The sequence below is a fragment of the Alexandromys fortis genome, unplaced genomic scaffold (assembly GCF_014885135.2).
Source record: "Alexandromys fortis isolate MF-2015 unplaced genomic scaffold, M_Fortis_MF-2015_v1.1 scaffold_56, whole genome shotgun sequence".
In the NCBI taxonomy this organism is placed as follows: domain Eukaryota; kingdom Metazoa; phylum Chordata; class Mammalia; order Rodentia; family Cricetidae; genus Alexandromys; species Alexandromys fortis.
Window position 1 is genome coordinate 8,435,599 of NW_026067935.1, and position 13,705 is coordinate 8,449,303.

The 13,705-nt window shown below is 44.6% G+C and overlaps 1 protein-coding gene across 2 annotated transcripts; it reads right to left on the bottom strand.

Annotated features, from left to right (window-relative positions):
* Positions 1-1,897: 1,897 nt before the first annotated feature.
* On the bottom strand, positions 1,898-12,897 carry Hrg (histidine rich glycoprotein). Of its 2 annotated transcripts, none has more exons than XM_050146503.1 (7): positions 12,653-12,897; positions 9,631-9,741; positions 8,808-8,898; positions 7,195-7,361; positions 5,733-5,813; positions 4,660-4,761; positions 1,898-2,648 (listed from the first exon to the last, which is right to left on the bottom strand). In XM_050146503.1, the coding sequence occupies exons 1-7, from the start codon at positions 12,866-12,868 to the stop codon at positions 1,965-1,967; spliced, it is 1,452 nt and encodes a 483-aa protein (XP_050002460.1). In that variant the 5' UTR covers positions 12,869-12,897; the 3' UTR covers positions 1,898-1,964. The 2 variants fall into 2 exon arrangements, with proteins under 2 accessions (XP_050002460.1, XP_050002459.1); XM_050146502.1 differs by having other exon boundaries at positions 1,898-2,651.
* Between the last annotated feature and the right edge of the window lie 808 nt (positions 12,898-13,705).

Below are 13,705 nucleotides of genomic sequence, written 5' to 3' on the forward strand. Positions count from 1 at the left end.
GGTGGGGAAGAGACAGAAATCTTTAATAAATAAATAAACTAATTAAAAAAAAAGAAAATAAAAAAAATAACAGTAGCACACAAGGCTGTGATTATGGGGAAGCAAAGAAAGTCTGAGCATTAGCGACCTAACGCTTGCTTGCTCCTTGTTGGAGCCAGCCCTTCACCAGCTATGCAATAGGTACAATTACTGTTCCATTGATTACATTGCTATTCCACGTCCTCTGTGTCAGTGCACGGTTAAACTAGTCAAACCCTACACGCGTGTAGGTTTCCCTACAACCACAGCACACGCCACCATTTCAATTATGGCACAAGAATTTCTGTTGGGTTTCTAACAAGTGTGGTCAGTACACTAACCTTGCGGTTGTATCAGAGGCAGCGCTCCTTCAACTCAATTCTACTTCCTGAAGAATGTTTATTTGTAAATCCTTTACAGCATCAGTGTTTCCCCTTCAAGCTTCTCCTACATCAAAGTGACCCAGACAACTAACAACACACGCTATCGAGCAATATCCGTGTTACCTTCAACATTTATGCTTGAGACTCATTTTATTAAGCCCCCTTCAGCCTATTCGCTGTTTTCAGCAAATGATTATCATAACACATGTGCACACACACACACACACACACACACACACACGCATTACATTGTATCGGGAACGTGGAAGAGTACATAATTTAAGATTACAGTTTTGTGTTAGCTTAAGTTGTAAAATCTGACATGGGAAATCTAAGGCAAGTAAGGTCGGTTGCTGACTGTACTCAAGAAGGCAAATCAAACAAACACCCTGAGTGCACAGGACGACAGCAGTCTTAGGACTTAAGAGACTTCAAGGTGTATCATTAACTCTAGCTGTGAGGCCCCGCAAATGTTCCAGGCTCTTAGAGTATAAAGATACCTTCATACTTCTTCGCCATAGATAAGTTTCCAGGTTGAGCAGAAGGAAAAGAGGAGCTAGCAGATGGGAGGGTGAGGAAGTGAGTAAGGTACATTTTCCTGAAGGAATCGGATCACTGTGGATGCTTTCAGTGGAGACTCAGAACCAGAAACAGCAGCGACTGCAGGGAGGACCAGGTTTAGTGCCCCCTTAGTCCTAGAGAGTGCCTGTGTGAACGGGGATCAGGTGGAACATGAAAGCCATTTCTTGAACATCTGAAATTTTGTTCCTGATTATGTTAAAAATTTCTTTGCAGCTTATAGCCAGTTTTATTAAGTGCTTTATAATGGAATTTGATAACATTCACTGGAAGACATTGTGAGTGGCCTTTATAGCAGTCTTCTTAAAAAATGTATCCTTTCTTGGCATGTCTGGTTTGATTGAGAATGTCCCCATAGGCTGATACTTGAACATTGGGTCCCCAGTTTGTGGTTTTTTTTTCTGGAGATTCTTTTAGGGGGTATGCCTTGCCAGAGGGGGCAGGTCAGGTGACCTTTGAGATTAAAAGCCCATGTCGCTTCTAGTTCTTTCTGCTTTGTGCTTGTGATGTGAGCTCTCAGCTTCCAGTTCCTGTCACCTGCCATGCCTATCATTTGCTGCCAGGCCTCCCCACCACGATGGACTCTCATCTCCCTGGAACCACGAGACAAAACAAATGCTTTTGCAAGATCTCTTGGTCATGGTATTGTATCGCTGTAACCGCAGTGTAGCTAACTCACCCACCTATCGCATAGGTGTGAGCAGAGACTCTAGGATTAGGGAGCTAACCCGAGAAAGAGAGGAATTCCGAGTGCTAGAGATCTGCCCCATCTCATGCAGTGTCCAGTGACAGAATGCAACCCTGGCTCATAGCACTGATGTCCTTCGTCTCATTCCATCTGTCTGTCTGTCTTCTGCCAGCTTCTTTCCTACACTTCGCTAAGTAGGAAAATAAAGTTAGAATAACCACACTTTTCATTTCTTACTGTTCACATTTTTATTTATTCAGAACTTGTCTCTTTCCCCCACATCAAGATATCAGGTTTTATTTTGGAGGCATATTTGCAAAAAACTTAGAAATTTGTGGAAATTCACTCTTGAATTTCCCTGGACATGACTCCGAGGCTACCTCGGGGAAGGGTTGGATCTCTGGTTGTAGGGGATTCTTGCAATTCGACATTGAGTTGCTGGGGAAATTGGCTTCAGGCATAGCCAGAACTTCACCTGCATTTAGTGGAGGGAGTCGGTAGATACTTCCGACTTGTGGATGGTGGAAAGGAGGGAACCCTTTACCCCTTTTCCCTGAGTGGCCATGTGGTGGACCATGGCCCCGATGGTGTGGTGGACCATGGCCCCGATGGTGTGGTGGACCATGGCCCCGATGATGCGGTGGCCCGTTGTGTTCTTGATCATTGGAGGGTGGATCACAGGGTCCATAGTCATGGAAATCGTGTCCGGGAGGAGGGTGTCCATGAGGAGGGTGTCCATGAGGAGGGTGTCCATGAGGAGGGTGTCCATGAGGAGGGTGTCCATGAGGAGGGTGTCCATGTGGAGGGTGTCCATGAGGAGGGTGTCCATGAGGAGGGTGTCCATGTGGAGGGTGTCCATGTGGAGGGGGTCCGTGAGGAGGGGGTCCATGATGCTCACGACCATGAGGACCACGTGGGTATTTGCCAAAAGGAGAATGCTCACGGCCCCAGTGGGGTTTTATGTCACTCGCATTTCTAGCCTGCTAAAAGACACAGCAAAGTGAATATAATTATGTAAGAAGTTAGATGTTAGGCTTGACTTAGACCAGAGGCTCTCAAAGTTTTCACAAATCAGTGGAAGAAGTAGGATACCAAAAGAAACTCTTCGAATTTTTTTGTTTTGTTTTGTTTTTTTTTTTTTTTTTTTTTGAGACAGGGTTTCTCTGTGGCTTTGGAGCCTGTCCTGGAACTAGCTCTTGTAGACCAGGCAGGTTTCGAACTCACAGAGATCCGCCTGCCTCTGCCTCCTGAGTGCTGGGATTAAAGGTGTGCGCCACCACCGCCCGGCTCTCTTCAAATTTTTAAGAATTTATTATTTTATATGTGTGGGCTTTTGCCTGCATCTATGTTTGTGTGCTGTGTGTGTGTGCAGTGCCAGTGGCGGCCAGAAGAGGGCATCAGATCCCCTGGAACTGGAGGTACAAACAGCTGTGAGCTACTATGGGAAGGGCTAGGAATTGAACCCTGTCAAGCCAGTCTTACCAGCCCAGTTCTTAAATATTTTTCTAGCCAGATTACATTTAAAATACAAAGAAAAACTGTCACTGAATAGCATGATTATTTCCCAAGAAGAGTACTATTTTGACAAGTTAGAAAGATAATCTCAAAAGTAACGGTGGTCCTTTGGATGCTGTTTCGTTAAAAATATATATATATTATTCTTGCCAGGCAATGGTGGTGCATGCCTTGGATCCCAGCACTAAGAAGGCAGAGACAGGCAGATCTTAGTGATTTTGAGACCAGCCTGGTCTACAGAGCAAGTTCTAGGACAACCAGGGCTAAACACAGAAAATCCCTGTCTTGTTTTTCTCATTTCAATGAAAAGTGATGAAACTCTATCAAGGAATGGTACCTGTCTATTAAACTAGCATCTTATGATGAATATGACATTCCCAGCTCAATCCCAAGACACTCTTCTTTTTTTTATATTTACTTATTATGCATACAATATTCTGTCTGTGTGTATGTCTACAGGCCAGAAGAGGGCACCAGACCTCATTACAGATGGTTGCCGGGAATTGAACTCAGGACCTTTGGAAGAGCAGGCAATGCTCTTAACCACTGAGCCATCTCTCCAGCCCCCCAGACACTCTTCTTGGAGGACAGACAGGCACACCTTTTGTTGTTGTTGTTGTTTTGTTTTGATTTTCAAGACAAGGCTTCTCTGTTTAACCTTGGCTCACCCTGTAGACCAAGCTGACCTTGAACTCACAGGGATCTGCTCACTTCTGCCTCCCAAGTGCTGGAATTTCAGGTGTGTGCCACTCTGTCCAGCTTTTTTTGTTTGTTTGCTTGTTTGTTTTTGTTTTTCAAAGACACACTTCCAGAATATAGTCACTCTTTCAGAGGACAATTAGTCTCCAAACCCTGAACTTGAGCTCTTTCTTTAAAAAAACAAAACAAAACAAATAAAGAAAAAACCCAGAGTCTTTCTCTGTAACTCAGGCTGGCATTGAACTTGGCTATTCTTCTATCTCGCTTCCCACATGTTGGAATCACAGTTTTACACCAACAGACTTTAACTTAGAAATAAATCTATGGTTGGGCATGGTGGTGTTACATACGGCTGGGTGTGACAGTGCACACCTCTAATCCTAGCATTTGAGAGTCAGAGGTAGGCAGATCTCTAGGTATTTGAGGTCAGCTTGGTTTCCATACTGAGTTCCAGACCAATCAATGCTACAAAGTGTGGCTTTGTCTCAAAAGAAGAAAAATAAACAAAAAGACAAAACCAAAAAAATGAAATAAAATAAAAATAAATAAAACCTATAGAGCCATGTTCTTGATAACACAAGCCTACTCTGTCTCTATCTCTATCTCTATCTCTATCTCTATCTCTCTGTCTCTGTCTCTGTCTCTCTCTCTCTCTCTCACACACACACACACACACACACACACGTCATAACAGCCAAATGAGTCAAATGTATAATGTATCAGAAATGATCACTTAGCTTGGTCCTGCTCATGACAAAGGATGCTCAGCCAGCCTACCTCAAAGTCGAAGACTTCACAGTTTATGTCAATGTTTTCTGGGGTTTCCAGGTCGGTGGCATCTACGTTGTAGGACAAAACTGCTCTGCAGAATCCAAAGACCTGTGAAAAAAGATGCCTGTTAGTGTATGTCAGTGCGTGTACAGTGAATGTGCGCGTGTCTGAGTATAGGGGAGTGAAGATCGAGGAAAGTGACCAGGTCTGTGTCTTCCTTTTGGACAAGCCCTGGAGTTGAGGTTGGAACAGAGTTCCTATTTCCTGACACTTCCTGGCTAAGAGTGTACAGGCAAATGGTTTAGATTCCAGGTCTTTCTAGGTGAGTGGTGGAGCACCCCTTCAATCTGAGCACTTCACTCTTTCTGAGTTCGAGGCTACACTTGAATTTAGAACATAAATTCAAGGACAGCCAGAAATACACAAAGCAACCTGTCTAGAAAACAAACATACAAACAAACCACCAAAACAAAAAGAGATTTCAGGCCTCCTTATTCTGGGGTAGCAGAGCCAGACACTTTCATGGCTTCAGCGGCTTCAGGAGAAGCTCAGTAGACAGTGGGTGGAGAGGCGCTGTAAATGTGTTAGCCACTTTCTCATCACTGTGACCGGATACCTGCTAAGCAATGCCTAAGGGGCAGAGATACCCAGTATTTCTGGTAAGATCTTCCGGCAGATAACGGGTCAGTTTGATCAGGGATGAGGTCCTGCTGGACAGACCTGGATTCTAACCCAAGCTCAGCTGTGAACCAGGGCAGGAACCAGGGTCACTTCTTCTCTTGTCATTTGCCATACCCATGGGGGTTGATTCATGGTTGTTGATGGCCCTAGTACCTGCTGGTTATTAGTTCACTAAGCCTTTGGTCTTGATGAATTGACAACTCAATTTCAGGTGTATGTATACAACATCATGTATATGGTAAAACTATTTTCCCATCTGCAAACCAGAGAAAGCATGAGCGCTTACCTTCTGCAGTGGTGGTGCCAGTGTTGGTAAGGGAACATTTGACAGGAAAGAGCCCCTTTGAGTAGTGTTCACTGTCTAAATGGCATGTTTCACAGGTGTGTGTCATACTTACTGGAGGCCTTCTGTGGAAATACTGTGTAGAACAGTTCCGCATAGAGAAGTTCACATAGTAATTGGTTCTTTCCCCTCCTCTCTAGAACAGAGGAATCAGCAGAGTTTCAGGAGCAGAAAAAAATTAAGAGGAAAAGCAGTAGATGCTAATAATAATTCAATATCTCACAAAGCACTATGGGAATTAAAATTAAAATGCATGCTATTTTTCTATGGCTTCTGCTTTCGAAAAATCTATGACTTCGGTGATAAGAGATCGCCATTTTGCAGAAACTCTAATATACAAGCATAAGCACTGTAGGGAAACACACCCTCCCTGAGCCCAGACCCTCATTCTTGGGGGGTGTCTCTGCTACTGTTTTCTTTTTCCATTTTATTTATGTTTTTTTGTGTGTGGGGGGGTGTTTTTCCTTCATGTGTGACTGTGCTCCGTGTACATGCAGTGTCCAAGGAGTTCAAAAGAGGGTATCAGATCTTATGGAATAAGAGTTACAGATGGCTGTGAGCAACCATGTGGATTCTGGGAAGCCAACCTAGGTCCTCTAGAAGAACCATGAGTGCTCTCAACGTGTGAACATTCTCCTCAACCCCATTGCCATTGCTTTGATGTGTTTCTTCTTCTAGGCTTTTCCACATGTAGGGATATTTAGATATTTAAATATTTCATTTGCATGGGCTCATAAGCTCAGTAGCGGTCTGCAACTTACTTTTTCTCTCTTGCCAATACACGTGAGTCCAGAACACTCTTCATAGCAAACCACATTACATGTATCAAACACCATGACCTATTCGAGTTACCCTTTCCAAGACATTTGGCTGGGCTAGAGAAATACTGCGGTTGTTAAGAGTACCTGCTGCTCTTTCAAAGGACATGAGTTCAAATCCCAGTACCCACAGCAGGAGATCCAGTACTCTCTTCTGGCCTCTGGGGGCAGAGCACACACAAAGTGCCCGTACATATATGCAAGCAAACACACACACACAGATGCAAATAAAAAATCTTTAAAATATGAAAAGCAAAAGCCAAGCATCAACCAGCTGTTCTACCAGACAGTTCTGTGTGGGAGGCACTAGAATTCGTAGTCTGTGAGGCAGCATCAATGACAATGCTGGTTATGGTGAGGATTTTTTGTTTGTTTGTTTGTTTTTGTTTTTTTTTTTGAGCCTCAGTATTCTAACCATAATATAAGAAGGCTAAAATTGGATGGTTTTTCAGTGCTCAAATAATCCCATCATGCTCTTGCCTTTCCTTTGGATTCTTTTCTTTTTCCTTTCAGATGTTCAGTGTATCCTCGTTCTTCTCTCTCTCAAGCAAAAGAAGTTGTAGAAAAGCTGTGCATTGGCCTTGCTGGTGGCCGAGCATCGAAGGCTGTAACTGTCAGAAAGGCGGCTGGCCAGGTGAGGCAGGTAGACAGTGTGTGCCCCTCAGCTCCCCGCACCAGGTGGGAGCAGGGAAAACTCACCGCTTTTATAACCCTCTCTACTCGGTCCACTCGAAAAGAGTCAAAGCCATCGTTCTCCTTTTTGTACTTGTCCAGGGCATTATGGGCTTGTTGTCTGTGAACCTCGGACTCTCCAAGGTATTCCAGGAGCACAGGGCTGTCTTTGGTGTTGCTCAGGGCTGAGGAGACTGAAGAAGAAGAAAGAGGGTGAGGCCACGGTGTCAGAGGACCAGGTCTGAATACAGCTCATGTAAGTGTGATGTGCAGGGGACACTAGGTTCTGTATTACAGACAGAAGAACTGATGCTTAAAGTAACGTGTCAAGATCAGTCAATCAAGCTGCACAGACACCAGGCTGTCCCTGCCTGCTGGTACTTGTTGGGACCTCTACCCATGATGCCTTGCCCACTCCGGACTTCATAACTTCCTATCTTTGTCAAGGAGTGAGCTTTAAATTAAAGGTATAGAAAAGGATCCAGCAGCCTCTTTCTTTTCCTCTCTCTCCCCTTTCTTCTTTCTTTTCTTTCTTTTTTATTTTTTGGTTTTCATACAGGATTTCTATGTGTAGCCCTGACTGTCCTGGAACTCATTCTGTAGACCAGGCTGGCCTCAAACTCACTGAGATTGCCTTTGCCTCCCAAGTGCTAGGACTAAAGCACCACTACTGCCCAGCTCTCTCCTGTCTTTACAACCATAGGGAGTCACTCTGTAGCTGGCCTCAAACTCACACCTTGGCCTCCTGACTGCTGGAGGGCAGGCCTGTACCACCATGCCTTGCTTCTTTCTTTCTTTAAACAACTTCCTGTAGAAGCTGCTGGCTTGTTGCCTACATTCAATCATGCTGAAATCTGTTCTTCTGAAACTAAGTCTTTCAAAAAAATAAATAGGAGTCTGGACTCTGGAACCAATGCTGTAGAGATGTAGCTATAGTCATTTCTATCATGTCTCCTTTGCTTCTGAGAACACACATTGGAATCTTTGCCAGATCCAGTTAGTTTTATCTCTAAAATAGAAAGTTTTATGATGATTATTCATAGTCTTGTGTGAGGTTAAACAATGACCAATGCATGACATAACACAATATATAACCACTCTGTACACTGTGGAGTGATAGAGAATGTCTAACTGTCGAAGCCAGTTCTTACCAAGTGTTAAGGATTCTGTGAAGACGACACATTCTATTTGATTCCAACAAGAATCCTAAATGAGAAAAACCTAAAGAGGTTACACGACCTCCCCAAGCCACAATTATTTGGAGATAACATATCTGGGCTGGCAGAAGTTCATGACCTTGAAAACAAAATCTAGACACAATAAAGACACGATTCCATTCCAACAGTGTTGACTTTGAGGCAACAGGCAAATAAGGAAGCTTGAACTTCCAGCCGGCCGAAACTCAGAGCTAAATCTCTTTAGTGGGGTGTGTTGCCTCTTTAAGTCTCTTTGTTTAAATATTAAATCTCTTTAAATGATGTATGCCAGGGTGGGGTGTCATCTATTTCAGCAGTGAGTACGAATGGAGAAGGGAAGGGCTGCGGCCTTCTCTGATGGCTACCGTGTATTCCATTACGAACACCACCATATGATCGAGTTCTATGTTAATCTGGAATGAGCAATTCGGCAGACGACCTTACCAGAGCTCGTGGTGCAGTTATAGTTGTTCACTCTAAAGTCTTGAGACTCATTAGAGTATCTTGTAGCTATGACCTTACATTGTCCAATCACCTGCAAAACAAGGCGATTTTAAGCCCTTACGGAACCATGTGCACAGAGGGCCTATGACAGAATACCAAGGCCATGTTACATCGTCTTACGTAACGTGTATTTGGGAATTCGTCCACTTGTCTTGTCCCAGAGCGGCCTTTTCAGCCTGCTCCGTGTGCTGCACACCTTTGGCATGCCAAACCCTGGTGAGAGCAACTGTTTAAATGGGTCGTGACCACTTCCCAAACATTATCATAGGAGACAGAACTAGGGACCCTCGATGTGCAAAACTCTTCTGGCCCTGACATCCCATGTCTGCTGATCCCTTGTGCTGTCCCCTGTGACAGGGAGACTGGCCTCAGTAACCAGGGCCAGCATGCACAGCAAGGCCGTGTTCCTCGCTGCAACCCTGGCTGTCACTGCTAACAGGACCGATCACTCTTCAAAGCATACAGTTCCCAGTTCATACATTCATAGACTGTGGGTCTGGAAATGACATGGGCGTTCCAGTTGAGGAGACTGAAGTGTAAGATGATTGGGGATTTGCCCAAGGCTCGTAGCTGCTGATGCTCTCCTGGGGAGGCCACAAGCCCTTCTGACTTTCTATAACGGGGTTTCCGAGAATGGTTCTTAAGGGAGTACTATTTAAGGCTGACGTCATCTTCATACATAAGCAGCTTTTTCTAGCTTCCATGTGGCTCCACTGAGTGAGCGGAGTGCATAGAAGAAATAGCAGCGGTCCTAGTTACTTACAATTTCAGTTTGCCGTGAAGCTTCAAGACAGTCATTTTCGGATTTTGTGGATAGGACCCAACAGTCAGATTCTTTCACGTCTAGGACAAAGTAGTAGACTGTGGCATTTCCCTAAGGATGACAAGGAAGGACCGGGTCAGTAGGATGTGAGAATCCAGAGATTTATTGTTTTGGTTTGTTTTTGTTTTTAATGATAGGAATTTCTTCCCTTCCATTTCCTTCCTTTCTTTTCCTTTACCTCCCCTCCCCTCCATTTCCCTCTATTCTCTTCCCCTTTCCTCTTTCTGTCCCTTGCTCCTTCTCTTTCCTTTTTAAGAACAGATGTGAGATGCCCTATCATACAACAAAAGTATATGCTCTACTATGTTTATAGCAGCATTGTTTGTAATAGCCAGAACCTGGAAACAACCTAGATGCCCTTCAGTGGAAGAATGAATGAAGAAAGTATGGAATATATACATATTAGAGTACTTCTCGGCAGTAAAAAACAATGACTTCTTGAATTTTGCAAACAAATGGACGGAAATAGAAAACACTATCCTGAGTGAAGTAAGCCAGACCCAAAAAGAGGAACATGGGATGTACTCACTCATATTTGGTTTCTAGCCATAAATAAAGGACATTGAGCCTATAATTTGTGATCCTAGAGAAGCTAAATAAGAAGGTGAACCCAAAGAAAAACATATAGGCATCCTCCTGGATATTAACCTTCATCACGCGATGAAAGGAGACAGTGACAGAGTCCCACATTGGAGCACCGGACTACAACCCCAAGGTCCAAATCAGGAGCAGAAGGAGAGAGAGGACGAGCAAGGAACTCAGGACCACACTGAGACAATGGGGATGTTCTATCGGGAACCCACCAAGGCCAGCTGGCCCAGGTCTGAAAAAGCATGGGATAAAACTGGACTCGCTGAACATAGCGGACAATGAGGACTGCTGAGAAGTCAAGAACAATGGCAATGGGTTTTGATCCTACTGCACATACTGGCTTGGTGGGAGCCTAGGCAGTTTGGATGCTCACCTTACTAGACCTGGAAGGAAGTGAGAGGTCCTTGGACTTCCCACGGGGCAGGGAACCCTGATTGATCTTTGGGCTGATGAGGGAGGGGGACTTGATTGGGAGAGAAGGAGGGAAATGGGAGGCGGTGGCGGGGAGGAGGCAGAAATCTTTAATAAACAAATAAATTAATAATAAAAAAAGAACAGATGTGAAAACCCAGGCTGGCTTGGAATTGAGCGTCCTGCTTCCCACTCCCAAGTGCTGAGGTCACAGGCATGCATCACTATGCACGGCAGCAATCGCCTTTCTTAAACAAAATTTCTTGGCATATCCAATCTCTGCAGATATTCTCTTGTGTCCTCTAATCTACGTATTTGAATAAACAGCTTCAAATAGTGATTTCTAAATCCTCTCCTTAAGGATCAGGATGTTTCTTCTTTCTCCTTTATAAAGCTGTCACTAAATGGCCCTGTTGGCTTAAGTAGAAGTATTGGAAATGCAAGCCTGGAGTTCAGAGTGACAGCAGCCACTGCCTTCTCTGGTCTGTATTTGTGGTCCTGTCCTCTGTTCCTGAACTGGCTTTCCCTCCTTAATCTTGTCTGGAGCTAAACTTGTTCACTTTCGCTCCATCTCCCTGGACTTCCTCATCCTCCTCAGTGGCTTCCTTAATTTTTTACTTGGGTTCTGGCTCTACAAATGTAAATTGCATAGGCCCAGGGCTCATACCTAGGACCCCCAAAGCTCAGGAAGATCAGGAGTTCAAGACCAGTCTGAGCTAAAATTAACAACAGGAGCAGCCAAGATAAATAAACAAGGAAAAAGATGAATGGATCTTGTTTTGATCAGTTTCTTTGCTTTGGCCAATCACCAAGCAGGTTGGACGGCTTTTCAATGACGCGTCTCTTGTGTCCTATCTCTTCCTTTTCTTTGCTGCCACCTCAGTCTAGTCCTCAGTTCCAAATTCCTGAATACAGGAACAGCTTCTTAGTTCATGTCCCCATTACCTGCCTCTGTCTCCTCGACCTCATTGTGTCTCCTCCTCCCACCTCTCTGAACTATCATTCAGAAGTAGCGCCTTGCTCTTTCGTCCTGTGTCCAACACATGTGACAAAGAGCTTAGAGTGGTAGAGACGATCATTAAATGGCTTGTCTTAAGTTCCTGTGTTCCCATCTTCTGCATTTTGCCGTCCTGTGTCTCCTGTGCTGTAGAAAGTATAAATTGCTTTATGTGTTGTCTGCAGTTGTCCATGGCCTGGCTTCCTGATACATATCACCAGAGAAGATGGAGGCTATTGTTGTTGTTACTGTTATTGCCGCAATGGGAAGAATCAGCATCTCTCTATAGTCCCTACTGGCCTATCAAATCCATTCTAAACAACCATATAATCTAAATGAAGGCAACAAGTTTGCATGGTGTCAAGATAAGCCCTACTCTATTCCAGCTTCACACGGAATCCCACCCTTTCCAGAACCCCACTGAACTTCGGTAACTCCCTCCCTGCTTCCTCAGTTACTTCGCAACACACCTCTTTCTGATTCCCCACTCTCCTAGAGGAGACAATGTGCTAGGATAGACCATTCAAACCCCGTCTACCCTCCAAAACCCACCAGCATCTTTCCCTTTTGGTATTAAGAAATCTGTTATTAAATTGCTCCAATAAATTAAATTGCAGGCATGTGGTCACAAAATACGTCCCATTTTACCCAGTTGGCCTCTGTGCACTTAGCAGACTCTTGTTTCCTTGAGATACACAGCTATTCTAGTTTTCAAAGTGCCCAGTAGTCCATGGGCTCAGCGTAGTACTTCTAGCTCCTTATAGACTGATGCATCACCAATGACACGCCAATGGCAAACATTAATTTAGAGCCAAACCCAACAATTTCGAGCAAGCCTCAGGAACTAAACAGGAAAGCACGATGAATGTCTTTAATTCTGCAAAGCAGTCTGCTCAGGGACTCCAGTCCCTTTTCCCCTTCACACATGACCTCCCAGCTCAGCGCCTCATTGGCCATTCTCACCACTGTGTCCAAGTGAGCGTCTGAGACTCGCAGCAACTGGAAAGCATAGCCGTTCCTCCGCCCTTTATTGATCAGATCTAGAACTTTCTCAGCCAAAGGCTCGGAAGCATCACAGCTGGTGGGACTCAGGGCGTGGGAATACTGCAGGGTGACTAGAAGCAGTGCTATGGTGAGCACCTTCATTGTGCTAAACCATCCTAGGCTGTGGTCCACCATAGCAGAGGACTCGAGAGTGGCACGCACTCAATTGATAAAGGTTTTATAGAGTTTTGTTATATAACTGCGGATGTTCACCTTGACCCCAGGATCAAATATCTGTCAACAGTCTGTAAATGATTAGTGTAGAGAAAGTTGAGACATAACATTGCTGTCTTGTGGGTCGGTTCATCACCCACACAACCTTGGTTATATCTGGTGGGCAATGGATACAAAGTGTGCTTGGCCCTAAGCACTTACTGTGTGGGTGTGGGGATGGAACTGGAAGTAATTTTTCTTCTATCTGTATCAGTTGAAAATCTTTATCCTTGGCTGCCTCTTTGGATTATGGCATTAAAATTCCTCAGTGGAGCCCAGCCACATTATCTGAGGGAATAACACACCCAACAGCCTGCCTCGTGAGTGGCATGGCCTTTTGCTGTGGCTGTGGAATCAGATGGGAATTTCTAGCCCTGACTCTGTTACTTTCTTACCATGTAAGGCTATAGAACCCCTCTGCCTTCGTCACTGTTCTGTAGCTGTGAAGAGACACCATGACCACGGCAACTGTTATAAAGGAAGACATTTAATTGGGGCTTGCTTACAGTTTCAGAGGTTCAGTCCATTGTCATCATGGTGGGAAGCTTGGAGGCATGAAGATGGACATGGTGTTGGAGAAGTGGCTGAAAGAAAGTTCTACATCTGGATCTGCAGGCATGCAGGCAGCAGGAATAGAGAACCACTGGGCCTGGCTTGGGTTTTTGAAACTTCAAAGCCCACCCCCAGTGACACACTTCCTCCAACAAGGTCACACTTCTTCATCCTTCTCAAGAAGTGCCATTCCCTAATATATATATA

Coding starts and splice junctions, on each gene's coding strand:
- Hrg (XM_050146502.1), bottom strand. CDS start 12,868: ATGGTGGACCACAGCCTAGGATGGTTTAGCACAATGAAGGTGCTCACC. Junction 5,814..7,194: donor TAGAGAGGGTTATAAAAGCG/GTGAGTTTTCCC, acceptor CCTCTGTTCTAG/AGAGGAGGGGAAAGAACCAA. Junction 2,652..4,659: donor GTGAAGTCTTCGACTTTGAG/GTAGGCTGGCTG, acceptor TGTGTCTTTTAG/CAGGCTAGAAATGCGAGTGA.